Source organism: Notamacropus eugenii, chromosome 3, assembly GCF_028372415.1.
Source record: "Notamacropus eugenii isolate mMacEug1 chromosome 3, mMacEug1.pri_v2, whole genome shotgun sequence".
Taxonomy (NCBI): Eukaryota; Metazoa; Chordata; class Mammalia; order Diprotodontia; family Macropodidae; genus Notamacropus; species Notamacropus eugenii.
Genome location: NC_092874.1, coordinates 63424707 through 63452118, shown reverse-complemented (window position 1 = coordinate 63452118; position 27412 = coordinate 63424707). Strand labels below are relative to the sequence as shown.

Sequence of the window (27412 nt, the reverse complement as noted above, 5' to 3'; positions counted from 1 at the left end):
TACAGAGCAGTGTGCTGCATTAACCTGGTGATATATGATGTGGTCTTGGTGCTGAAACTTGTGGCTGCCTTCTAGAGGACCCTTGGGAAAATTGGAAGCCTAGGGAATCCTATAGCCTTACCTATGCTGCATATGAATCCTGTGAATCTAAACCACAGCGCAGCTACATATGGTTGTTTCTCTAAACCCCTGCCCCACAAACACACATCTGTTTCAGCCATATCTTCAAGGGATGACAACTTCCCTCTCCCTTCCCTCCCTTACAGATGAATGAAGAAAAGTAATGAGCACGCTTAAAATGATTCACCGATTTATTTGTATACATGTAAATAAAAACGTAAATAAAGGAAGGATTCTGTATTTCATTAGCTTTGCTGCCGCCACTGTTATTGTGAATGTTTCTCTGTATGCTTTATTCATTTTGCAGACATCAAGGTTTGGTTCTCAGCCAGCTGGCAGCTTATCTAAATTGTTATTAAGATGTGTTTGTTGTAACAGAGAAAAAGAAAATCTGTATTTAAAAGCCATTGTACATATGAAGACAGACAGGGCTATGGAATACATATTTATTTACCTGTGAAAGACCTCCATGGAGGCCACTTCTTGACTTTATTTCTGCCAAGCATCTTGCCTAAGACTTCCCTCTTCTCCCCCACCCCCATCCAACCAACCTTGCTTTAATACTGTGATTCATGTTTGGCACATAGGAAATGCTTAATAAGTGATTGTTGAACGTCTTTTTCTTTGTGAGACAACAGCAGGCAGCCTTGTGAAATTAAGCCCTCTGGTCTCACTGGAGAGTAGGTCCTTCTAAGGATGTTCACTAGGTGATCATGACATACCCTTCTTCCTACAATTTTAAATAGTTCTTTTTCTTTTTCGCTGCTGTTGTGCTGAACCCATCTGGAATCTATGAAATGCCATTTTCATTCTGACTTACGAACTCTTGTCATCTCTCCTCAATTCTGACTCCAAATGCCCTAAGTCATCACTCTTGCCCCTACTGAGAGGATAGTTAGGTTGTCCTCTGACAAACAGCCTGTGGAAGAAATTTTTTCATTAGCCTTCTCTTGGGAGTGTATTTCACTGGTTGCTGAGGCCAACATGAGATGTCTTGGGAGGACAGAATTTTAGGGTTTGAAAGGACTTTAGGCGTGAATAACTTCAACAGTCTCCTTTTACAAAGAAGGAAACAGAGGCTAAATGTTTTGCCAATGATTATACTGACATTGCCATGTCTGGGTCTTTGGGCTCTGGGTCTTCTGCCATACCACAGTCTGCCGTGTCTTGCTGTCTCCTACTCAATTAATGATACCACCTTATTTCAAAAGGTCATATTCTAGGATATATGTATTAATGATTATGATTCTGACTGACAGCAAACATCTTGATCTTATTTTGTAAATTGTCCCTTTGTGATGGGCTGGATGGCAGGGGCTTTGCCTAAGAGATAGGGTACCTCAGGACTGTTTAATCAACACTGATCGTCACTTTGGGCAAATCTCTCGGTTTCTCTGTGCTTTCCTTATTCTTCAACTACAAAAGAGGCATAATAACACATGCCCCTTCCTTTCTTATAGGGAACTCATAAAGATCACAATTAAGACATTTTCCCGTGTGTGTATGTGTGTGTGTGTGTGTGTGTGTGTGTGTTTGGAAAATCACACTCATTCTTCCAGGAAACTTTTTAATAAATCAAATGTTTTAGAGCTGAGAATATCTCCAAAAAGTCCTACTCTGGTGCCTGATCATGGCTTGAATGTGTCCATGAGTTCTGGAAGACTGTGTTTGTGGAGCGCAACCTCTTGTAGGTAGATTTAACCATACTGGAAATCCTTGGACTACAGTCCTGGTGATGGACTGTTTTCTGAGGTGAGTCTAGGTCGCTAGGAGTGACCCATGTGGTGATTCATTTTTTTGTCCACAGAAATCCATAAAACAAGCAAGTGAAAAGTGTGAAATGGCACCCAGCCCTTTCTACAGTGAGGCTGTTAGAGTGTTAAAAAGCTAGGAAGAATTTGCTAAGAATTATACACTTTTTAGACTATCCATAAAACTACCCTCAGAAATGAATCATCTCAGAAGATCATAGATTTAGAATTAGAAGGGTCCTTAATTTGGAGTCTCCTCATTTTTATAGATGGGGAAACTTAAGTTCCAAATTTAAGCACCTTATCTAACTAGAGTCTAGAGCAGTGGACTTGAATTCAGGAAGACTTGGGTTTAGATCCCACCTCAGATGCTTAGTAGTTATGTGACCCTGAGTAAGTCACTTAACCCTTGTTTGCCTTAGTTTCCTTAGCTGTAAAATGGGCATAAATAATATTATAATTGTAAAACATTTAGCACAGTGCCTGACACATGGCTAGTGTTCTGTAAATGTTAGTTATTATTATCCCTCAGATTCTGACTTAAAATCTAATACTCTTTCTTCTGCATAATGATCCTTACATTTTCACTATGAATAAAACCAGAAATCAAACAGAAATTGAAGGTTGATAGAAGGATGGCTCAGGGTTTTTCTTTGGGAAGGTCAATAAAGGAGTTGGTTTCTCCATGTCCAAAAGGAAGCAGGAAGCATTGATGGAACAGGGCACTTGCTCAGTGCTCAGGGCAAGTATTTGCAAGTAGACCCAGTGATGAGGACGTAACTGAGAGTATTTGTTATAGAGGGTTTTTTAGAAGATGACTTTGAAACATTGAACCTAGGGGACAGAAAGAATAGTGGTGACTTCAATGAAAATAGGGAAGCTTACAGTTAGGAAAGTTAGAAGATAAGAGAATGAATTCTGTTAGAGACATATTGAATTGGAAACGTGTGTCTAAAGTTCAGTAGAGAGATCTGTAAGTCATCTGCATAGAGATGATAATTCATGGCAGCTGGTGTGCTCACTAAGAGAAAAGATATAGAAAGGAAAGAGCCAGGAGAGAGCCCTGGGAGATGTCCCAGTTAGGGAGATTGTGTCATGGATTATGATCCAACAAAGAGGTTGGAGGACTGGTCAGACGAGTAGCAGGAGAACCAGTAGAAAACTGTGAGGAAAACTCAGGGAGGGGGATGGTGTTGTTAACCATAAACATCGGGGACCCCTTAACAGTATCCATGGTCAGCAATGTCACTTGCTGCCCAGAATCACTATCACCAACTCAAGCCTCAGTTTCCTTAACTGTAAAATGAGACTTAGCTCATAGGGTTGTTATGAAGACAAGTAGTTGGTAAGCCTTCAAGCAGCGTGTGTCTGTAAGCCATAATAATAATTATAAAGTAAGAGTCTGAGAAGTAACTAGGCAGCTAAGTGGTACCATAGTGCACTCATCTTTCTGAGTTCAAATCTGCCCTCACATATTTATTGCCTGTGTGACCTTGGGCAAGTCACTTAACCTTGTTTGCCTTAGTATCCTTATATATAAAATGAACTGGAGAAGGAAATGGCAAACCACTCCAGTATCTCTGCCAAGAAAACCCCAAATGGCGGTTATGAAGAATCAGTCATGATTGAAATGACTGAACCACAAAGAAAAGTATCTGAACTTAAAGGAAACATGCGTACCTGCTTCAGGAAGGCTTTTCATCTTTGTAGCACTTGCTGTGCTTGCAAAAGGCATTCTCTGTTGTATTGTCCCTAACAACAGGGGCTTCAAACTCTGTACACCTCTAAAACGATTACGAAATGTTTCAGAATGATGGCCAGCACCCAGAGACAGCCGTAATTGAAAGATGTGCCCACAGCTCCTCTGCTGAAGCTTTGAGCCACTCGTAAAAAAAAAGAGGCCATGTGACTGCCCTCAATTGTTAATGAATTGCATCTGGCTTGTTTCCTCCAGTGGGTGTTTGCTCATAGGCAAACAAAATGAGATTGCTGTCACTCATTTCCCATTCCATGCCGTTCTGGTCATAAGAAGAATTTGAAAAAAGAAAATGGTGCTTCTCACTTATTGGTTCAGTGGGTTAATGCAGAGGGTAGTGTTTTGTGTGTATCTGAGGTTGCGTCTTTGAGAAAGGAACTGAATGTTATGGGCATTTTAAATACTGTTCTCCTTGATCAGCAAGGATTGTTCAGCATCCCTGCAGATACGTTTACAGTCACAGCTACCTGCTTCAAAACCGCCTTGGAACGGGGACAGTTTTTTGGATTTAGAAATTAATCTGAATGAGAAAACATTTTGTCTAATACTGACAGATCTACAAATCACCTTTGGGAAAATGTGCCTTTGTGCTCCACATTTGAGGAGTCACATGCTTTTCTCTTACTGACATAAAAGCAGTTTTCAAATGCAGGCAAAAGAGAGGCTCACTGGGAATTTCCCATCACCATGTACTATGTAATCTTCTGTTAACTGTTCTTTCTTTCCTTCCCCTCCTTCTCTTGCTGCCCCCCTGCCCCCCCCCAAGACCAATTTCTAAGCCCTTACCTTGGCATACTTAGCATACCTTCAGCAATCCACAGTTCTTCAAAGGTGTTATCTCACTTCTCTGGCTTTTTTGTCCCCCAAAGACATACATAAATATTAGTAATTTCATCAGTTCTTCCCAGATGCATCTTTTTGTCCCTATAGTGTTGAGCAAGCCTAAAGGAGAATAAATAAAACATTTATGGTCAAAAGAGCAGTTACCTATACATGTCATATTGAAATTTGCACATGCATTTGTTAGTCAACAAACTTACCATATGCCAAGCAATTTATAATGCTACTGCCTCCATATTAGATCTGTTGGCATGATGGTAATTTTTTTCTTGGATTTAGGAAAAGAATTGAGTTTGCCAATTGTTTTTTATAAAACAAAATTGTTTTTTTATAAAATAAAATTGTTTTTATAAATTTTATAAAATAAATTGTTTTTATAAAAATCCTCTAATATATCAGTAGTAATAGATAAATTACCTGTTTCTGTAGATAGTTAGACAAGTAATCACAAACTTCTGAAATAACCCCATTGATGAATTTAAAAATTTTTTAAAAATTTTAAAAAAAGAGTGTATTAATATTAAATACAATTAGTAGTTGCCTAGTCTTTAACAATTAGTATCAGGAATGTCTCTGATGCTGTGGGATCCAATCCTAACTGCTTGTCTTTGCCCATTTGAGTTTACCTGTAGATCATAGGTGAATTAGTTAAAAGTGATTAGATTTCTGAGCATGCTGCTGATGAAACCTCTACCCAGAAATAGAGATTTCATCAATGTCACCTGATGTCTGAATATGCATCTAAGGCTCCCCCAGTTCTATCATCAAGTAATAATGCCCAAGGGAACAAAATTTTGTTTTAATACGTAGAACATATACTTTGTGTCCTAATTCCATATTTACCAGTCCTGAAGTAATTTCATTTCGCATTCACATCTGCAGCATACTTTCATCAACAATTTTTTTCCAAGTAGAATTTTGCTCAATTGTATTTACTAAAAGGAATAAGAAACCACGTGTCACTACTGACACTGGAAGCTATTTATTTATGATCCCTCAAGGAACTATGACCAAATACATCTGTAGAACAGAAGCTCATAGATATCTAGGAATTTGGTACATTCAACAATTTTGTTAGATTACATAGATTTTTCTGAATCTGCTCTGAAACATATCTGATCATCTTTCCCATTGCTGACCATTTTTTTGTCTTATTTCATGAATATTGCTGTACAGATACTTTTTGATGAACAATATTGTACAAATAATTTCTTTTGAGATGAAAATTTTAAAACCACAGTTTGCAAAGAATAGTTCACATTATTCCTTTAGAACGCTTTGGCAAAGGTAACTCAAAACTCTTATTATTTGATATAGAGTACTCCAATAATATCCACCGTGCTACTACTGATTCTTGAACATTGTTCTAAGATACCAACTTAATATTTGTAGTATTTAAAAAGATGGATGGATGGAATGTGTAACACCAAGGATTTAGGTATAGTTTGTAGACGTTTACTGTGAACCAGCCAAGAAGAGACTGTCTTTGTCCAGTCCACTGCTTATATCTGACTGTAAAAGAGAACACTGTAGTATTAGGCCACACTCTCTCTTTTCCATCAATATCACTGCCTAACTGAGCTGTCAGTCAGCATTGGGCCTGCCAACTTCAGTGTACGTTTGTTGTTATAGTGTAGTAGACTGATAGATACTCAGTGATAGAGAATATGTTAATTTTAAACGATGCCAGTCATTATTCTTGCTCTGAAGAAGAGACTAGACCAAAGCAGACTTTTCAGAATCTTCAGAGCACAGCTTTACTTGTCTTCATTGCCTCATAACTAATTAGAATGGGAATAGATTTCTAGTTGGGACCAAAAAACCTCCAAATGGGGAAATAGCTTAGTTTGATCAGTGCCATGGCAGTAAACATTTTACTATTCAAAATTTTTGCTTCATTTCTGTCACAGATCCATAATGTTGGAAACCATTATGTTATAACTTTCAGTATATATGGTATAAATTATGTATTACATAAGGAATTATTTATTATATGCGGTATTATAGTTGGGAAATAATAATTCAATACCTCTATGTTAGGAAAGGCAAACTTCAATACAGTAGAACTGATGACACTCCATATAGTTACTCCATGTTATTTTTCCAAGAAGTTGGTCTTTTAGATAGTCATGTTTGCAAGTTTTTCATTCTGGTTCATATGGTTTTTATAATTTGATTGTTCAAGGTTTTAGCTTTCATTTTACAGTTCTTAAATTTCTTCAGCAGATTAATATTTGCAAAAATAAGACCAAGTATTTTCATGATTCTTTTAACAAAGGCCAATAATTTTGCTAGCTTTTAAATCCCAGTAAATGAATTAAAATATACACTTTGTCTTCTTTCATTTTGCGTGCACAGGATACAGTGTAAAGGAGATTTACTGAGATAACCAATATAATTGAAAATTAATCCTCTATTAATATCACCTTTTTTTTTATAGAGGTATACACTACCCAGTTGAGTGGATGAATTCCATCTGCCTTGAAAATAATTTTAAAGTCAGTGGTAATTACATTGATTTTTCCCCCTTTCTCAAGTTTTGTAATGTGTTAAAGAAAAGCAACAGATAATATAATTTCTCAGAATTTAACAGGTGTGTCTTTCGGTGTTGAAATTTGGAGTCTGTATTTCATAATTGAATTATAATGCTATTTCTGCCGCAGTATTTGTCTGAAAGAAAATGGTAGTAATTCATTAGTAAGTGCCAAGCCTCTCATAGCTAAGCTACTGCCCTTTTCTCTTACATGACAAGCTTGTATCCTGTTGATGATATCAGGGAAGGAAGGAGAATAATTATGAGGATAGAGACTAACATGTAATAAAGAAGAAAAAAATGATAGTTTATTTAAAAGATTTATTATAAAAGAATTCTTCCTGGTGAGAGAGCTTGTCCACAATGTACCTGATTCTTTAAGGCTTTGTAAGTCAACATTTAATTCAAGTACCCATTTAGCCCATGGTATCCTGCAATGTAATATGAGGCGTGGTAGAGCAGTAGTAAAAAACATTGAAAGAAGGCCTGCCCTTGAGGGGCATAAGGACCAGAAAGGACAAAATGAATTCAAATACTCTACAGCAGTAGTGTCAAACTCAAATAGAAAGGGGGCCACTAAAGTGTGGGCCACATATTAACTTATAAAACCGTGTATTAACAGCTATATCCTATTGTATTTTTATTTATTTTGCTAAATATTCTCCAGTCACATTTTTAATGGGGTTCAGGCTCACCGGAACAGCATTTGATACTTCTGCTGTGGAGTACCAGCTTAAGGTAGTTTAATACACACCTAACCCTAAATGCCAAGAGACTATAGAGCCAGACTTGGTAACCAGAATAAGGTGGCAAGGGTGGTTTCATGTAAAATTCAGGCTACTTGGAGGTGACATAGGTAGTTACATACTAGAGGGTGGACAGAATGGTAAAGTTCATTCAGAGGACTTGAATTCAAATCCATGCCAGACGTTTTCTGTATGTATAAGTGGGTGAATCATTTAATCTTTTGGGGCTTTAAATTGTTCATCTGTAAAAATCAGGTTGGACTTAATGACCTCGGAAGTCTCTTTCAGCTCAGGGTCAATGATCCGTTAAATTCTGTCTTCATAGAGTTAAGGATTGTGAGTTGGGTTTTGCCACAAAATGGGGCAAAAGGAAACTCTGGGCTTCCAGTATGTTCGCGGATGGTTCTCAGGGCAACCACTAGGGGCATCAGAAGGAATAAGATGGCTCTCATCTGTAAAATGAGGTCTGAAGTCTCTTCCAACTCTTGGTTTATGATCTTTTAAGTTCTGTCTTCGTAGAGTTAAGAAGGATTATGAGTTGGGTTTTGCCATAAAATGAGGCAAAGGGAAACCTTGGAGTTCTCTCTTCTAGTATCTTCTAGGATGGTTCTTAGTGCAGCCACTAGGGAAATCAAAAGGGATAAGGTCTCTCTCATCTCTTGGTCCTGCCCTTATTTCCTCCATCATTTTTCCTTCCCTTATGGTACTGACTGTCATTTTGACCACTGCAGTTCAGCACATACAGGCAGGTCAGTGTGTGGTTAAACTCTGCTGCAATGTGAGGGAATGTCAGAATACAAATTATGTCAATTTGAAGGCTATATTATCAGCCCAATTTCATGAGATTCAATCCACTTAACTTGTGTTTGAAAGCAATCAGTTGCCTCACTACCAAAGCAGATGGCAGTCTGTTTAGGTTAATGTGTACTGCCGTTTCTTCTCGATGCTGCCTGTTCTTGCCTCTTGTGAAGTCCTTGAGATCCTTTCTCACCTGTGACCATTGGCCCCTTTTCAAGTTGTCTCATGCTTCCCATGTTCCACCTTCTCCCTTATATCTGCCATGGGCACTCTTCTTTTCCTCATCCGTTTCTTGCTCTTTTCTCTTATTAATCATAATAATTCATATGTATAATAGCTCACTTTTTACAGCACTTTCAAGTTTTCAAAGTACTTTCCTTCTAGTATCCTATGATGAAGCTAGTATAATTACAGTGCCTGTTTTTGATTGGGCTCAAGGTTACAGAGCTGAGGAATCAAAGAATCAGAATTCAAACCCAGGGCTTCTGACTTGAAGTGATGCCCTCTTTTCCTCTACATTGTTTTTCTCCCATTCCCTATGTCATCAAATCCTGGTTCTGGCATTTAGCATGTAAAATATTAGCACTTTGAGAGTAGGAACTATTTCATTTTCCCTTGTATCCCTCCACACTTAGCACAGTGCCTACCACCCAGTAGGCACTAAAATAAATACTTGTTGACTGATTGCTGCCTTGGAACCTCATGAAGTGCTGCATAATAAATATGCAGCACTTGGTGTCAGGAAGACCTGTCTTTGAATCCTGTCTTGGACATTTACTGGCTGTTGACATTGGACAAGTAATTTAACCCTTCTCTGCCTCAGCATCCTCATCTATAAAATAATGATCTTAAGGTCTCTTTTAGACCAAATCTTTTAACCTTTTAAATTCTGTAGTTTCTCAGAACTTCAGGTTCCTCCTCTGTAAATTGAGGGGATTAGATTTGATGGTCTCCAAATCTGTAACCACTAAAGCATGATGCCTAACCAAGCTACTGATCGTTCTGTAAGCATTTATTAAACACCTACAACATGCAAGATGCTATGCTAGGTACTGGGGACATCAGTCATCTAGCAGTGAGTTAGAATGTATGTTAATTATTTTCCTTTTGACAGAATTTTTCACAGAAAAAAAAGAATGGAAAAAAAGAAAAATGTTAAAACTCTCTAAAAAATAATTTGTAATCAGAACTAGAATTTTGAACTCCAATAATAATTCTACTTTTTATGATGTGTTTGGGCCTCTCTGTCATAGCCTCTGGAGGATGCTGTTAAATTGTAAACTCTTAAAGAACCATGAAAAGAGTTGGACCTGATGACCTCTAGGATTGTGACTAGTTGTTTTTCTGTGAACTTTGTATTTAATACAATCATCATCATCCTTTGAAAATTGTTAAGATATTCCATTTTCAAAATATATTACAGTTTTATATAGTCATCCCCTCTCTGAAAAAATATCCCACTTAGTAGCATTAGCCTCCATTTTGCAAGTGGTGAAGCAGAATCAGAGCAGAAAAGTGGCTTCTTCCAAGTTGTAACAGAGCCAGTGCTTTTTTTTTTTTTTTTAAAGTATCTGCTTTGGAGGTTTCCATCTGCTGTCTAGACCATAGAATCGTGCTATCTATCGGGCATAAGCACCAAGCCATTGCTCAGTGATCAGTATGTAAAAAAGCCAATATTGAGAGAGGAAAGCATCAATCATAATTGTTTTGAATACAAATGGAAATTTCAGTAGAACCAATGAATCTGACCCAGTTTTTCTTCTTTGTCATTGTGAACAGAATTCCTTGACAAGAAGTGCACCACTTCCGAACGACTCCCAAGCACGCAGTGGAGCACGATTTCATACTTCCTATGACAAAAGATACATCATCAAAACGATCACAAGTGAAGATGTGGCTGAAATGCATAACATCCTCAAGAAATACCACCAGGTAATTTTCCCTTTCTCTCCCTGTCTTTATGTGGAAATCCGAGGGTGGTTATAAATGATGGCTAACTATTATTAAAGCTGAAAGCTTAATTATATATAAATATATGTAGCCAGAAAATGATTGTGTAAGGACAGATGTGACATATAAATCTCCTTCCATCAGAAAGTGAATAGGTTTCTTAAGATTCATGTTAACTTGCCTCTATTACTGGCATCTAATATGTGGGATTACTTATACCATAAAAGAGTAGTGTTTTACAGCCTTCAACTGAGTTTCTGTTATACTTTTCAAATGTCAATAAGACTTTAGCAGTTTTACAATCACCTCCACTCAAACCAAAGGGCTTCTGAATAATTAAGAGAGCTTCTGCCAGGGTGCTCTATCTCTTTCATTTTCGTTGGAATATTCTCCGTATGTGTCATACATTCCTTAGTTCTTGTCCTCAGGGTGAAATGATCATCCTGAGCTTACATCATTCCTGCTTCAGACTCAGAAAAGGCTCCCAAAGGTTAATTACTGTTGCCAGAAGTTGAGTTAGCATTTGCAAAATATTTTCTTCCACTTATTCTCCAAATCTCATTTCTTCTCCCTTCCCAGTCTTCTCCTATCCCTAAACCTCAAGAAGTATAACTAATTTCTCGCTGGAGAGGTTTTTGGGGTGGGGAAAGTAAACCTGAGCATCAATTTTTGTTTCCTGTCCCTTTGAATTTCCAGTGTCCCCATCCCATCCCTCAATGACTCCTCTCTGAAAGAACCTAGGAATGAAGCTACACACATACATCAACTCATCTCTGCTTCTCTGGACACAAACAAAATATGGTAGATTGCACAAAACCATTGAACAGGTTCTGCAAGATAGAATTTCAGTTACCAGGCTCTGATTTGAGAAGTGTCTATCTTTTACAGATAAAGCCCTTAACACCCTTCAAGTGAAACTTGGCTCAAGGCTTAAACATTAACATCTTGGTGACACTTTGAGTTCAAAACCTTTTCTCCTTGTGATTTTCATAGTACTATAGCTTTCTCTGATTCATGACATCTAAGTATAAAAGACTTTCTCTTAAAATTCCTATAAATTCTAGTGAACAAGGTTTTGTCTATACAATATCAAAACAGTAGTTGAAGAGGGAAAATTTGGGTCAGTCATTCAGTTTTGCCCACAGCCTTTCTGGTGACTTTTCCCCCTGAATTGATTGATTTTTTTTTGTACTTAATTGAATGAATCCCCTGGATGCTTTGGTGTCATGTAAACACAAGCTTTATTAAGGGCCACTAAAAGCAGTGTCAATAAGAACTTGAAAGCATATTTTTGAGGGCAAGTCACAGTATGCATAATCAAGAGTTGACTATATTTTGAAACCATTTTTTAAAAAAAAATTTTCATATAAGTTTTATTAAGTTTAAATCTTAAATGTGCCCATCCTTTCAGAGTTTTCAAGTTGACAAGACTCTTCTTTAACATAAAAATCTTTTCTCATTCTAAGTTATTTTTCTGGGAGGTAAATAATGTTTTGACTGTCCTTTGAATCTAGAAAGTAGAATTTTCTTTTGAAAAAAATATGAGTTAATACACCACTCTTTGAACATAGACCTTTAATAAGAATACAACATGATACACCACAATAGATATTTTTCAAGAGTCTACTCTTGGACAAACACTCCAGTAATATAAAGACAAAACAAGAGTCCCTGCCTTCACAGAGCTCATAGTCTCCTGGAGGGATGCAGTATTCATAAATAAACACTTTAGGGGAGAAAGGATCTAGACCTTGTTATAAAGAATTCCTTGTAAGCAAACTCAGTCTTCCAATGCAAATCCATCCCCATTCTGTAACTTAAAGTCCTAGAGAATTGCCTGGGACACTGAGACATGAAGCAATTTCTCTGGGTCACAAGTTTGTGTCTGGAATGGGACCAGAATCCAGGCCTCCCTGACTGAGGCCAGGTCTCCATCTAGTATGCCACACTGCCTCTCACAGTGAATCTATTCATGTGGAAACTCCCTCCACTTGTAAAAGATTTTAGTCTATCTGTGCCTTCTCATCCTTTGAGACTATTGTCTATTTCAGAGATGCTTCACAGAGCATCCAAAAAGCTGGAAACCTTTTTCTAGAGCTCTTACATTTCATGCCTGTCAGTACAACATTGTGATTGCCTTTGTGCTCTCCCAGACTCTCACCTAGGACTAATCTTTATCCATTTTCCAATCACATTTCCTCAGTGATATCCCCTATATCACTCCTTGTGGGCAAGTCATCCCTGGGAGTTGATTAGTCAGCTTGTACTCACCAGTCATCCCTTCATTGCCCTTTGACTGACACACAACTTTGATTGCTCATTGATCATGAAACTTGAGAATTCACATCCATATGGTATCACTGAGATGATATTTACGTTGAAAACAATGAGTTTCTGTGATAGGTCTCAGCCCAAGTTTATTAAAAATATTGTGTAATTTCTATAATGCAGTCCAAATTTTTTTTCTATATATTAGTCCTTGTGGCAAAAACTTTCATGAGTTTCCATGAGCCTTCCTAGGCCACACCAGGCCCAGTGAGAGCCTCCCTCCATCTTCAGCCAAAGTAGGCATCTGTAAGGTGAGGCCATCCTACTCTCAGATATCTGAGGACCCAAGAGGATGCATAGGAGGGGCCTAGTAGACTTCGGAGGAGCTAATGAAGGGAGACTTCAATGAAAGTTGATAGCATTTGGGTTGATCTGGGGCAGGAAGAAGTAGGAATCCAAGAGGAGTCTAACAGACCCATAGGATGGCCTCTGACATCTCTTTTAGCTCTCTTCCTGCATTTCAGTTCTGGCTTAGCCTATGGTCTATCTGCAGGGGTTATCTCAGATATATGTATGGGACCTTTTTTTGTCATAGCCAAGGCAACATCTTTTCATCAGTTTACCCTTTGGATTGTTAGAATGATCTCTTTTGAATTGAGTGTAGATTTCATTAAGGATCTCAACTGACAATCCCTCACTCTCAAGATGTGACCATCCTAGGGTTTCATGTCATCAATACAATATACTGACCAAATGGGATTTTTGGAATACCTTAACCTCAGTAGGGAATCCTTAGACACAGCATGGTAGAATGGGGAAAGCTCTGCTTATGTATTCAAAGGATCCTGCCTCTGATCTTTGTTATGTGCGTGACTTTACTCAAGTCACTTAACTTCTGGGTGTCAGCATTCACCTCTGTAAAGTGAGGGGATGGTGCTAGATGGCTTCTGAAGTCCCTTAGAGCTCTCTGTCTTTAATCCTGTAAGTTATAGGGAAGTATGATACTTAATAGGAGACATACTCAGGGAAAGTGGTGGATGCCTTTGGGAAGCACATTTCTCCTTGTTTGAGTCCTTGCTTAGTGTGAATAATCAGTCATTGAAAAAAATTACATATGATTATATTTATCAAGGGATTTTATTTGATCCAAATATTTGCATGACAGATTTCTTATTGAAGGAGAGCCTTTACAGCTGGCTTTTGGTCTAATGTAGTGCTGAACACCTGTAATCCCTGCTTCCAGGGAAGCTAAGGCTGCTGTATCCCTTGAGCTTGGTAGCGCTGAGCTGTAGCAGGCTAAGCCAATCAGTCAGATGTCTGTAGTAAAGTACTAAGTTCAGCAGTAATATTGTGAACCCCTAGGATTGGATGGTTATCAGGCTGCCTAAAAAGATGTTAAAACACCCAAGTTGGAAGCAGAGCAGGTCAAAGCTTCCATGCTGGTTAATAGAGTCAGCATTGTGAGTGGCCATTGTACTTCCAGCCTGGGCAAGTCTCAAAAAAGAAAAAGTGAAATAAAATAAGATAAAACTGGCCTAGACTACAGAGCCTGTTTTGAAAAAGTAAACTCAAAACCCAATAAATACGACAAGATCTTGTGATCACTGTCACTTTCAGCATTTACATTATTTTTAAAAACTTTTAGATATTAAAATTTTTTAAAAAAATATTTCTATTTACTTTATTAAATATTTCCCAATTAGATGTAAAAAATTTTAACTATCATTTTTTAAACTTTTGAGTTCCATATTTTCTCACTGCCTCCTGCTCCTTCCCCCCTCCTTGAAAAGGCAAGCACTTTGATTTCAGTTATACATGTGAGGTCATGCAAAATATATTTCCATATTAACCATGTTGTAGAAGAAAACACAAACAAAATAAACCAGTAAGAATTAAGTTTTTTAAAAAGTATGTTTCAATCTGCATTCAGAGTTCATCAGTTCTCCTGGAAATGAATAGCATTTTTCTTCATGGGTCCTTCAGAATTGTCTTGGATCATTATCTTGATCAGAGGTCTTTCACAATTGGTCATCTTTTCAGTATTGCTACTATTATGTACAATGTTCTTTCTCATGGTTCTGTTCACTTCACTTTGCATGAGTTTGTATAAGTCTTCCCAGGTTTTTCTGAAACCATCCTCCTCATCATTTCTAACGCAATTAGTATTCCGTCATAATCATATATAACAACTTGATCAACCATTCCCCAATTGATGGACATCCCCTCTATTTCGAATTATTTGCCACCAAAAAGAGAGTTGCTATAAATATTTTTGTATACATAGATCCTTTCCCATTTTTTTAAATCTCTTTAGGATACAGACCTAGTAGTGGTATTCTAGATCAAAGGGTATGCAAAGTTTTATAGCCTGTTGGGCATAGTTTGAAATTGTTCTCTAGAATGGTTGAACTAGTTCACAACTCTACCAGCAATGCACTAGTGTTCCAATTTTTCCACATCCCCTCTAGCATTTGTCATTTCCTTTTCTGTCATATTAGCCAATCTGTTAGATGTGAAGTAGTATCTCAGAGCTGTTTTAATTAGCATTTCTCTAATAAGTAGTGATTTAGAACATTTTCTCACATGGCTGTTGGTAGCTTTGATTTCTTTTCTGAAAACTGCCTGTTCATATCCTTTGACCATTTATCAACTGGGGAATGACTCTTCTTTTCATATATTTGGCTCAGTTCTCTATGTATTTGACAAATGTGGCAAAAATTTTTTCTTCTTTTCCTTCTATTTTTGACTGCCTTAGTTTTGTTTGGGCAAAAGCTTTTTAATTCCATGTAATCATAATTATTTATTTTGCTTCCTGTAATCTCTTCTTTTTTTTTTTTTGGTCATAAACTCTTCCCTTATCCATAGATCTTACAGGAGCATTTTTCTATGCTCTTTTATTTGCTTGTGATATTACTCTTTATGTCTAAATCATTTATCCATTTTGATCTTATCTTGGTATATGATGTGAGATAGCCAAGCATGTTACTATAAAAATATAATCTGCTGTGAAAAATTGTTTGCCAAAGTTTGCTTGTTTCCTTGTTGTATTTTCATCAAAAATACCCTCAATACTCACATAGATCATTTTCAGATTTTATAAAGATGAGGAAGTAGACATGAGTAGTTTTTTTATATTCTTTGTCACTTTTCTTGTGCATTAATAATACCCATGATTTTTTTTTTATTATTTGAGTATTTTCCCCTCTCTCAAATATTTTACTTTTTTTCTGATTCATGAAAAAGGAGATCTTATCCTGGAATCTGAGTTTTCTTTTTATTTTGATAACTGGATTTAAGTGTAATTGGTTTCTTTTTTGTCCTGTTTATTTTACTCTATTCTTTTAAAAACATTATTCTGAAAAGGGGTCCTGAGGCTTCACTAAGATTACCAAGGAGATCATGATACAAAAGAAGATTAAGAACCCCTGATATAAAGCAATCTCAGGGCTTTCAAGATTTTGTTGACCCAGCCTGGTTTTCCTCAGCATGTACTTGTTTTACTCCAGCTATTCTTATTAATGTTATCTTCCTAAGTTTCAGTTTTACTTCTTTTTACATAGCACATCAAGGACTGGCTTGTTAGGATTCACATGTTGCTACTAATGAAAGAAAAGTTGTAATAGGAATGCTGGTAGATTTATTAGATTTTACATCTTTCCCTGTAGCCACCTTAGCCTTTAATATCTAAAGTTACTAAGCAGCATAGTATATTTTGACTTGGTTTTGAATACATTGCTAGTTTCTTTGTAGAAGTCCTCTCCATCTTCTACAACAGGTATTTGCATATAAACTGCAGTTCTCTCCATAGTGGTCTTTTTGCTTGGATTCAATAAAATCAAGTCTCAAGAAGCAATCTGGTTGAGAGGATAGAAGACAGCTTTGGAGTCAGGAAGATTTGGGTTCACGTTTCCCTTCTGATAACTTTTGGCTACTTTAGAAAAGCTTGAGATGTTTTTCGAGACATTGCCACTCCAAATGTTCATATGGACTATCTGTGCCCAACCTGTGGTAGAGTCTCCTGAGCTCATGTCTGTCTGATCAGCCACAAGATACAGTCACTGTACCTTGACACCAATGTAGTGATGTCATTTTGGTTCTCTTCAAGCATGAAGGACAACATAAGCACGTAACTCTGGGCAAAACACATATAATCCTCCAGTGCCCTAAGCCTAGTTTGTCAAATTTAAATAGAAATGGGGAACACCAATCAGTACATAAAGATCCTAGTAAACTGTATATTGCTTAGTTTTCAAATACAGTTATTATCTGTGTTTCGTTGTATTTATTTATTTATTTTGTGAAATATTTCCCAGTTACTTTTTAATCTGTATCAGGTTGTACTAGGGATTGTTACCAATCTAGGCAATGTTAGAACTATTAAGTTGTAGAAAAGGTACTACCCTGCATTGGTACAGGAAGTTTCCTTACCCAGAAACTCACTATACAGATAAAATCATAGGTCCAGGCCCTAAGCCCTGTCTCTGTCAACAGGAACACTATAACACACAATGATTGTGTCCCATGAAATGTGACATCTTGTTTCCTTTGGGTGCCCGATGAAACCAATTCTGCCTACTCCCTTGTTTTCCTCCTTACAGGAGAAAGCCTTCCATTTAACCTCACTTTCCTTTTTGTCTTCTGGGTCTGTTCTAAGTATTAATATAGTTCAGGTCTTCTAGTAGTATGCCAGTTCACTCATAATTGTATAAAAAGACCTCACACTTAGATTGTCTAGAGTTAAATATATAGGTAGACTAAAAACTTGAATTCTTGGTAACCTCTGATCCTTTTTCAGTCACTCCATCACAAACACTATGGAACACCAAAGAACACATGGAATCATGGAACATTTTGTATTTCTATTTGTTTCATGGGTTTCCCTTGAGACAATGGGTCATAGTGGCCTGAGAATGTGTCTTAGAGTCACCAAGACCTGGGTTCACATACTACCTATGCCATATACTAGCTGCGTGCCCCATGAGCAAGTAACTTTACCATTCCATGCTCAAAGCAGCTTTCTAAAATCATGAGTTGCAGAAGTATCACCCTACATTGGTAGAGGGACTTTCCTCATCTGAGAGTTCCCTATGCCAATGAAATCACAGATCCATCACTGTCTCTGTCATGGGTTGCCATGGCCAAAGACGTCTTCACCTAGGGACCAAAGTTTTGAAAATGTGTCTCTCTGTGCTAAGACCACCATGAAGATAATCACAGCTCCTGCAAGCAACTGTTTCAGAGGCTAAGGAGGTAGAGAAAACTGATAAAGAATTCAACAATACCCTTTCAAATTAAATCTCTGTAAGAGTTAATCAAACACTTAGGAATGTCAATGCAAAGATGATCATAGCGAGGACAGTGAAAAATATATCAGACAATATGCTTCAAGAGTAAGAAATGAGAGACTGCAGAAGTCTTAGACATATGTATATCAAAAGTATTTTCTCCATATGTAAAGAATTTAACTGGCCGTGCATCAAAATTGGGAGAATGCCAATGGGCAGCTCATAATGCTTTTTTGGAATTCACACAGTGCCAAGAAGAAAGCCCTCAGGATTGATGAGATTACAGAACCATAGGGGTGTGTGTGTGTGTGTGTGTGTGTGTGTGTGTGTGTGTGTGTGTGTGTGTGTGTGTGTGTGTGTGTGTGTGTGTGTGCGCATGTGTGTGTGAGAGACTGTCTTCATGTACACAAACGTGTATGTATGTATACATATGTTTGTTCATATACTCACACACACATATTTTTAAGCTACTGAAGTTTAAAACTCCACTAAGGTTATTGAAACACCCTGTGTTCTCCTTCCCTCTATAGAACAGGTATTAGTTTTTTAAGTAAAATTAGCTAAAAATCATTTTTAGGTTATACACCCCTTTGGCAGTTTGTTGAAGCCTATAAAGCCCTTCTCAAAATAATGTCTTTAAATGCGTAAAAGAAAATACATGGAATTACAAACGAAATCAATTGTATTTAAATATAGTTATAAAATATTTTTAAAGATCAGGTTCACAGGCCCCCAAGTTAAGAACTCCTGATCTGAAAAAAAGTTTTTTTTAAGATCTTCGGCTCTAGAATTTTTGGTGAAAGGAACGTTTTGACTGCTCTTTGAAGCCTGATCTTTGGTGACTTACTTTGTAATTTACTTTGTCACACTATGTAGGAATAGCCTGGCACAGTGGATAGAGAACCAGAAAGACCTGGATTCAGGTCTCTGATTTACTGGTCATATGACTCTAGGCAAGTCCTTCAACCTGTCCATGCCCTAAGCAACCTTCTAAGACTAAGTTTCAGAAAAGTTGCTGACCTACTTTGGTAGAGAACCTTTCTTAATAAGAACACTTTATACCAATGAAATCGCAGATCTTACCTCTATTTTTACCATGGAAGTCCTCCCACAAAAGATAGTGAGGTAACAAATTGAGATGCGAAAAATGAAAAGGTGAATTTATACTGAGCTTTGTTCTGTTGCTAAATCCTCCAGCCATCTTTTTAGAGTTGAGAACAGATCAACTTCTTATGTCAGAAAGGTTTTTGATATAGGAGATATCCCAATTCTTAGTGCAGCTTGAAACTTTAATAACTTTTAAATTATCTGATAGCTATTAAAATTTACAGCCACACTAAGACTTTTGGAACACCCTGCATAGTAGAGGAAATTAGCAAAACCAGAAGTGCTGAATGCCCTTTATAGTCTTCAGTACAGGATCAAAAGAGTATCTGGACCTAGAGATACAGATGTATTGTGGGTTCAGATATTCAGTAGAGCCATCCTGAGGCATATAATCACAGTATGCACTTCATAACAAGCAATATGAGGAAGTCAGACAGGTATTTGGCATCGGGAAGGTCAGGTAGTAGAAGACAGGTGGATATCTCAGTGAGAGGGAACCAGACAGAAAGCAACAGATGGAGACCTAACAGCGGGTAGTAAGGATCTAGTTACGGGGACTGGGCAGGGAACCAAGGCAAGAGCTTGGACACAGAAAACAGAAGAGGGACTTGGTTACTGGGACTGCATTACAGGGCAGGTGTATGGTCACAAGAAACAAGGTAAGACACCAATGACTAGAACTGTGATAAAACCTAAGGGCCAAAACAGCAACAAAGCAGACTTGTTCCTTGTATCATCACACTTCCTCTGCCTGGGAGATATATCCCAAAGCCTGAGCCAGAAAGGAGGTAAAAAAGGCGTATGATGAGTGGCACAATGTGGAAAAATGGAAGGAACACAGTATTTGGAGTCCAAAGACCTTTATTCCAGTTCAGCAAATGCTACAAGCTTTGTGAATTTAGACTGATCACAGCTTTCTGGAGTATAACGAGTAACTAGACTTAGAATCCAGAGGGACCTGGAGTTTTCATTCTTACTGTAGTACTTACTTGGTCTGTGATTATCAGCAAGGCATTTAGCCTCTCTTGGTTTGATTCCTCATCTGTAAAATGGGGATAACATAACCTTACAAAGTTGTTGAGAATCTGGTGAGATAAAGTATATGAAGTATGCTATAAACTTCAAAACCCTATGTAAGTGTCATCTATTCTTGTTATTTTTTTTATTTTACTATTTTATGTAAAATGAGGGGTTTGAGATTAGATCATCTTTAAGGACCTTTCCCATTCTTAAGTTCTAAGATCCTATAAATTATCTCAGTTTGGGGCATTGGAGGGATTCTAGCCAAGTTGGTCCTTCACAGAAGTAAAAAGGAAAAGTAGAAAAACAAACCCATAAAACCATTTACCTGGAAAAAAGATTTGGAAGTATTGCAGACAGAAGTGACAGATCTGAAGGAATGAGCAAGGAAAGACTATTTAAGAATTATTGGGCTTCCAAAATGTAGTGAAGAAGAAAAGACACTGACTGCTGTATTTCAGGAAATAGCAAAAAATACCTTTTTCAGTTATATCGAAAATGAGAAACAAAGTACAAATTGACCAAACTGACTGGATGTCAGAAGGAGTGAGCACAAAATTTAACTCACTCAGACAACGACAAGGAAATTGATTTCTCATCTCTATAGACAATGGACCTGATCTCTCCCAGTCTTTATGCCATCACCAAATATCTATTGAACATCTCCACCTAGATGTTCCATTGGCATCCCAAATTTAACACATTCAAAATAAAACTCATTCTCTTCCATTCTAAACCTGTTGTCCCTTTTTCAAACTTCCTCATTTCTTTTGAAGTCATCACCATGCTTCTAGTCAGCCAGCTGTACAACCTCAGTCATCCTTGATAACTCTGTTGTTGTGGTGGTAGTGCTGGTGGTGTCATTTCAGTTTTGTCCAATTTTTTGTGACTCCTTTTGGGATTTTCTTGGCTATTGAAGTGGTTTGCCATTTCCTTCTCCAGCTCACTTTACAGATGAGGAAACTGAAGCAAACAGGGTTAAGTCACTTGCCATGAGTCACACAACTAGTAAGTGTCTGCAGCCAGATCTGAACTCTTGACACCAGAGCTGAAGCTCTTCCACTGTACTCCCTAGTTCCCTATGACAACTCTACCATTTCTACCTTGAGAAAAATCACTTAATCTCTCTGGGCCTCAGCTTTCTCAGCTGTAAAATAACCAGGTTCAACTTAGTTACCTTGAAGGTCCCTTCCACTTCAAAACCTATGATCTTATAAGTCTGTGACCAACATACTCAATCACTCGTGAAGTTTTATTTATTCTCTCATGACAATATCTCTCCCATCTGTTCTCTTTCTAATCTTATTTTTAAAAATTGTTCCCATTATATCAAAGTAATTGTATAATATGTCTCCCTACCTTATTAAATCTTTCCTGTAATAAGGGGGAAAAAGGTAAACATAACCAGCAAAGGAACTCAATATGACTAACCTTATTATAATCTGTTCCCGTGTCCTCCAGTTATCTTCCAAAAGGAGAAATGTGTTACCTCATCTGGTTCTCTGAACCAGTGAAATCACAAATCACCTTTTATTTACATTTTCATGTACATCCTTGTAGGAGTCAGTGTTTATACTGGCTTTTTGGATTTGCTTTATTTGTTCTCCATAAAAATCTTCCTGTTTCTCTCAAATACACACACACACACACACACACACACACATATTTCCCTTAAGGCATAGTGATCATCTATTACCTTCAACTACACAGTTTCATTAGCCCTTCCCAAATTGATAGGCACTCTATTTGTTTCTAGCTTTTTTCCCATCCCAAAGGTTTTGTTATATGTGGTGCCTTTCTTTCAATGAGCAAAAATGCACATTAGGCTTCACCTTTATTCCAATGGCCTTCACCCTAGTATAGACTCTATATCACCTTTCTTGTCAAATGATCTCCCAATTGGTTTCCCTCCTTCCGGTCTTTCTTCTCTATTCCATCCTCCATGTAACTGCCAACATTTTCTTTCCAAGATAAAAGTCTTCCTTGGGCAACTCAGTGAATTCCCTATTATCTCTAAGATAAAATGCAAATTCCTCTGTCAAGTACTTAAGATGTTCTACAATCTAGCTTCATTTTAGGTTTGTTTTATATGAATCCCCTTCAGAATCCATGTTCCCACCCAGAATGGATTGCTAGCAGTGTCCTGAACTTGGCATCCCATCTCCTGATTCCCTGCATTTACACAAGCTACATTACATGCCCAGAATGCATTACTTTCTTATCCTCACCTCTCAGAATCCTTATAGTTCTTTAAAATTCAGCTGGATGAACACCTTAGTTTCTTCCCTCACACACACATATACATACACCTACTTGTTCATATTCTCTACCTTTCTTTGTGTTTATCTGTACATGTGCACACACCACTCCACTTCCACTCCTTCTACTTCACACACACACACACACACACACACACACACTTCAAGTTTCTTAAGAGCAGAAACTGTCTAGCACCATACTTTCAGTATAGTTGGTGTCTAATAGACGTTGAGTGAATTGAATTACAAGCAGCCCAGGACAAAGGCATCACTGTCCAAAAATGGATTCCAGTTTTACAAGATTTTTCTATAAAAACAAGAAAGGGCAGAAGAAGCTGGAATGTGATATAATAGAAAGAACATTGTTAGCTGGGAACAGTTTTTTTGTACTAATTCCTTATCTATTTCCATTGGTTTTTAAAGAACCCCTCTGAAGGATCCTGTCTCTTATACACTTAAATATAGACTTTCTATGGAATTCTTCCATAGCCCAGCGTAACACTATAATTTTCTTTATCTTTGCTATTGTTTATTATTATTATAAACATATCATGTTGACATGATGTATAAGCTTATATATAATAATAATAACATGTAGTGCATTTAAATTTGTAACGTACTATGTGTACTTTGGGTTTTTTTGCAACAAACCTGGAAGTTAGATGTTTCAAGTATTATCATTACTGTTTTAAATATGAAGAAACTGAGATTCACAGGTTAAATAATTTGCTCGTGGTCATGCAGCTAGTAGACAAGTTCCTGACAAAGGCAGAATTTGAACTCAAGTCTTTCTGACTCAGTCTGGTACTTTATCTACTACACCAGAGGTGTCAGATAGCCCACAACCCCCTCCCCCCCCACACACCCCAGCTGTGGCCTGAAGCATACCTTCAGTTTGGTAAGCAGCACAGTATCACCTGTTATCTCCCATACTTTCCTTCAGAGCCTCCCAAACACTCAGTTACCTCTGTCAGTATATGCATCAACCTCATCATCTGTGCATACATCCTTAAAAAGTATAGCCAAGGTAAGTGAACTTATGTACATCAATCACTGTTTCTGCTTTTGCTGTAACCAATGGTTCCACATATGGATGGTGTGGAGACCCTGTGCTTGCTTGGTCTTAACTATTAGGCCAAAATTAGCACAAGCAGCAGAGAATTGATCCATAGTTTGTTGCTTCTCTGCCTCAGAGACTGCACTAAGTGCACAGTCATCAGCAAACAACATATCATGCATCAACTCTCCCTCCACTTTAGTCTTGGCTTGTAGCCTTTTCAAGCTAAATAATTTACTGTCAGTCCAGTAGTTGACCTTCATGCTCTTCTTGTCCTAGTTGAAGGTGCTAACAACATTGCTGAAAACATCATGCTAAAAATTTAGTATGGGAGCAAGCACAAGGTCTTGCTTCACTCCGTTGGTGACAGGGAAAACTTCAGAGCATTGTCCATTATCCAGAACTCAGGAAAGCGTGCAATTGTGAAACTTATAGGCTTGTGTAGACTACTTGGCAAGCTACCAAAGTCAACCCTCCTGACAACTGGACTGGGTGCAGAGAGAAGCTGACTTCGGACTAGCTCCTCTACAGCCTTTTTTCTGAATCATCAGGAGGGCTCTGCAGGGTAGAAAAGAGCTTTGTAAACCAAATCAGTAAAGCACTGTCACTCTTGGTCATGCTACAGACATGGGAGGGAAATAGCCTAGTTGTTATACTGTTTTCTTCCTTATGATACAGAATCGTAAAAGGGATCCTGATTTAGGGATTAGGGACCAGCCTTGCAGTTAGTAAGATCTGAGTAAGTCCTACCTCAGACATGTACTAACTGTGTGACTTCATATGACCGAATTATTTAACCTTAAATAGATTAGAATGCTGGGCCTGGGGAGGGAAAAATCCAAGATCAAATCTGGTCACAGACACTTACTAGCTGTGTGATCTAGGGCAAGTCACTTATCCTCTGTCTGCTTCAGTTTTTTCAGCTATAAAAGGAAGATAATATTAGTACTTACCTCCTTTATTATGAGGATCAAATGAAATGGTGTTTGTCAAGTTCTTAGCACAGTACCTTCTACACAGCAGGCACTTAATAAATTCTTCTTTCTTTGCATTCAGTAACCTTGGGCAACTCTCTAATACTGTTACTTACAGGACAGTACCAATCTGCATTAGTTGTGGGAGTTTTCACACAGAACTCCGCATGGATGATATTGAAGATGTGGACTACCCACCATGAACCTCCCCCACTCTTACAAGACATTGTATCTCCTTGTTCATCTATTTACATGGCTGATGCAATATTATCTAGGTAAAGATAGATACAATTTAATTAAAATTATTTCCTTAAACTGTTTTTAAGGTTCTGTTAGGAGTAAGAATCTTTGCATGCCATGGGATTCTACAACTTCATTTTACATTTTAATTGTAGGTGAATAAATGCCATTTGCATTTATTAAAAACCTTATTTTAAACCAAATCAACTCTTTTTTTTTTAAACGAAAATGATGTTTATTTGGCCTCATCAGAATTTATTTGGCCTTGTAGAATTAGCTTAGTCTCTAGTTTCATTTGGAGAATCATAAGCATTTTATGGCATCCTGGTGCAATTGAAAGATCTCTGAGTCTGGAGTCAGAGGACCTGGGAATTCTGTTGCCATCTTTATCACTTTGCAGTCTCTGACACCTTGGGCAAATCACTTAACTTGCTTGAATCTCAGTTTCTTCATCTGTAAAACAGAAGGGTTGGACTAGATGACTTTTAATATCCCTCCCAACTCTAGATTGATGATCCCATGATTATCTTAGCCCCAGCATTTGTTGATAATTACATGGAATGTACATCTCAAGCCTGATTTCATTAAGCTGAAGAAAAAGAATAAATTGTTCTATAAATATCAGGCTGAGCAAAAGTTTTCTAAGTATGCTAATAACTCTTAATTAGCTTCAGAAATGTTCGAGATAAATGTTGAGTGCTTTTAGACCTTACAGTAAAGACTTGTGTATTCTGTGACTCCATTATGCCAAAAAACCTCATTGATAGAGCATCAGTAAATCCAGCATGGGTTTGCTAGGTGGGGAGGGGAAAGAGAAAGAAGAGGAATCAAATTGGAGCAATTAAAAGTGATGATGATGTGTAGACACAGAGCCAATGAGTCATTCTAAACATTGAAGGTGATTTAATCTTTTGAAAAAATTAAATGAAGCACACATAGGAAGTGTTAACTGGACATGATTTTCCAATAACCTAAATGGACTACGCATGAGAACAATAATTGCCTATTAGCCAAAAGCCAGATTCATAATATCACAGAGAACTATTGATATTACATTTTGGTGTATCGTTTAAAGTTGGCCTCAATTTAAAGTTCATTTGGCTTTGAATCTTTGCAAGGCCACATTTCATTTTTGGCTTGAGATAAATAGCAAGTTATGAATTTGTAATGTTGGTCCTTTTTGAGTGACTGTGGACTGAGGAGCAAAAGGAAACTGAAGTCTTAAAACATTGCAGTTTATCTACTTAGACCAGTAAGGTACTTAATAAATGTTTATTGATTATTGATTAAATTGTGGCATTGACCCTCCACCCAACTAATTTCTTGCTGCTTTGGTGTCCTAACAGGGAAAACATTCCCCCTGAGACCCTTGAAGAAATAAAATCTGCTTTTCTTGATGATTATGAAATCACAAATGAGTTTTTAAAAGAATAAAACAAATGCAGAAAATATTACTATTGGATATTCAGAGATCTACATCAATTACTACAGAAAAATATTAGGGTGCTCATGCTGGAGAATAGTACAGAAAGGTACAAACAAATCAAAGAAAAGGATCCTGGGATTGTTGAGCTGGAGGGCATCATAGAAATCATGCCAGCCAACCTTCTTGTTTTATAGATGAGGAAACTAAGACTCTGGAAGGTAAAGTAGCATTTGACAGAATTAAGATTTGAATTCAAGTCTTCTAACTTCAAATCTAAACACTTCCTCACCTGCTACTGTATGATAGTCTAGGAAGATGCAAAAACACATCATGTATTACTGAGAAGTGTCATTTATGGAAGCAGACCAAGGAATTATTTGCAATTTATTTGACTCAAGGTATAATAAATGTAGTGAGAAATAAGTAAGGATAAATTCCATTTGAAATAGGAGTTGAGTTTTCTAAAATGTGCCTACTCAAACCCTGCTCAGAGGCTTTAATGATGGAAGAAAATGTTAATTCCTGTTGAGTAGTAACCACCTGAAAATCAGGATCACATATACCAAGTGAAGGAATTTGGCTATAGGTCATTCACTGAGCCTGTGGAAGGTAGAAGTAACAAGCAAGCACTGAACTATGAGTGGAAATGTCCTGTATTGTAAAAAATGTGGTTTTTCAATGGTTCTCCCTCTATTAAAAAAAAAAACAAAACACAAACCTGTTATGTTTTGTCCATATGCCGTGTTTGCTCTCCAGAGAGACTGATTTATCATGGCTGATTTGTGACCCAGAGTTCTGGGCCCTGTTCTCGTCTAGACGATGGACTTTTCCTGTGCATTTGGTCCATTTGCTTCCCAGGCTCCTGTGGGACCACCAAGCAGCAATGAACATGATCCAGCAGACTTGTCTGGGGTCCAGGAAGGAGTCTGCTAGACTGCATTCTGTCACTGCACCTGTTAAGTCTTTAAACTGAGATGTTAATAGAGCACTGCTTTGCTTCCAACGCCTGCCATCATGGAATTCATTTGGAAAGAAGCAGCTGGGGAATGCTTGTGATGGCTCTGTCCTCACCGCCGACTATAAAGGATTGCTCTGTGGCCAAGTTCGGACACTAGCCCAAAGTGGATGTAATATTTGCACTGTTCCTGCAGACCAAAATCCAGGAGGTGACACAAGGGAATGAGTATTGTCCTTTTGTGCACTGCCATTCAGAAATAAATCTCAGCTAGTGGAAGAAAGTTCCTTAGATTGCATGTTCTGAGGCTACATCAACTGTTTGGGAC

At 37.6% G+C, this 27412-nt stretch overlaps 1 protein-coding gene across 1 annotated transcript in view; it reads left to right on the top strand.

The window, feature by feature from the left end:
• PIP4K2A (phosphatidylinositol-5-phosphate 4-kinase type 2 alpha) overlaps positions 1 to 27412 on the top strand; it is a 205659-nt gene that overhangs the window by 135180 nt on the left and 43067 nt on the right. The window contains exon 4 of the mRNA XM_072651701.1: positions 10324 to 10476. Within this exon, the coding sequence (XP_072507802.1) occupies positions 10324 to 10476 (153 nt within the window). The remainder of the gene's footprint in view (positions 1 to 10323; positions 10477 to 27412) is intronic.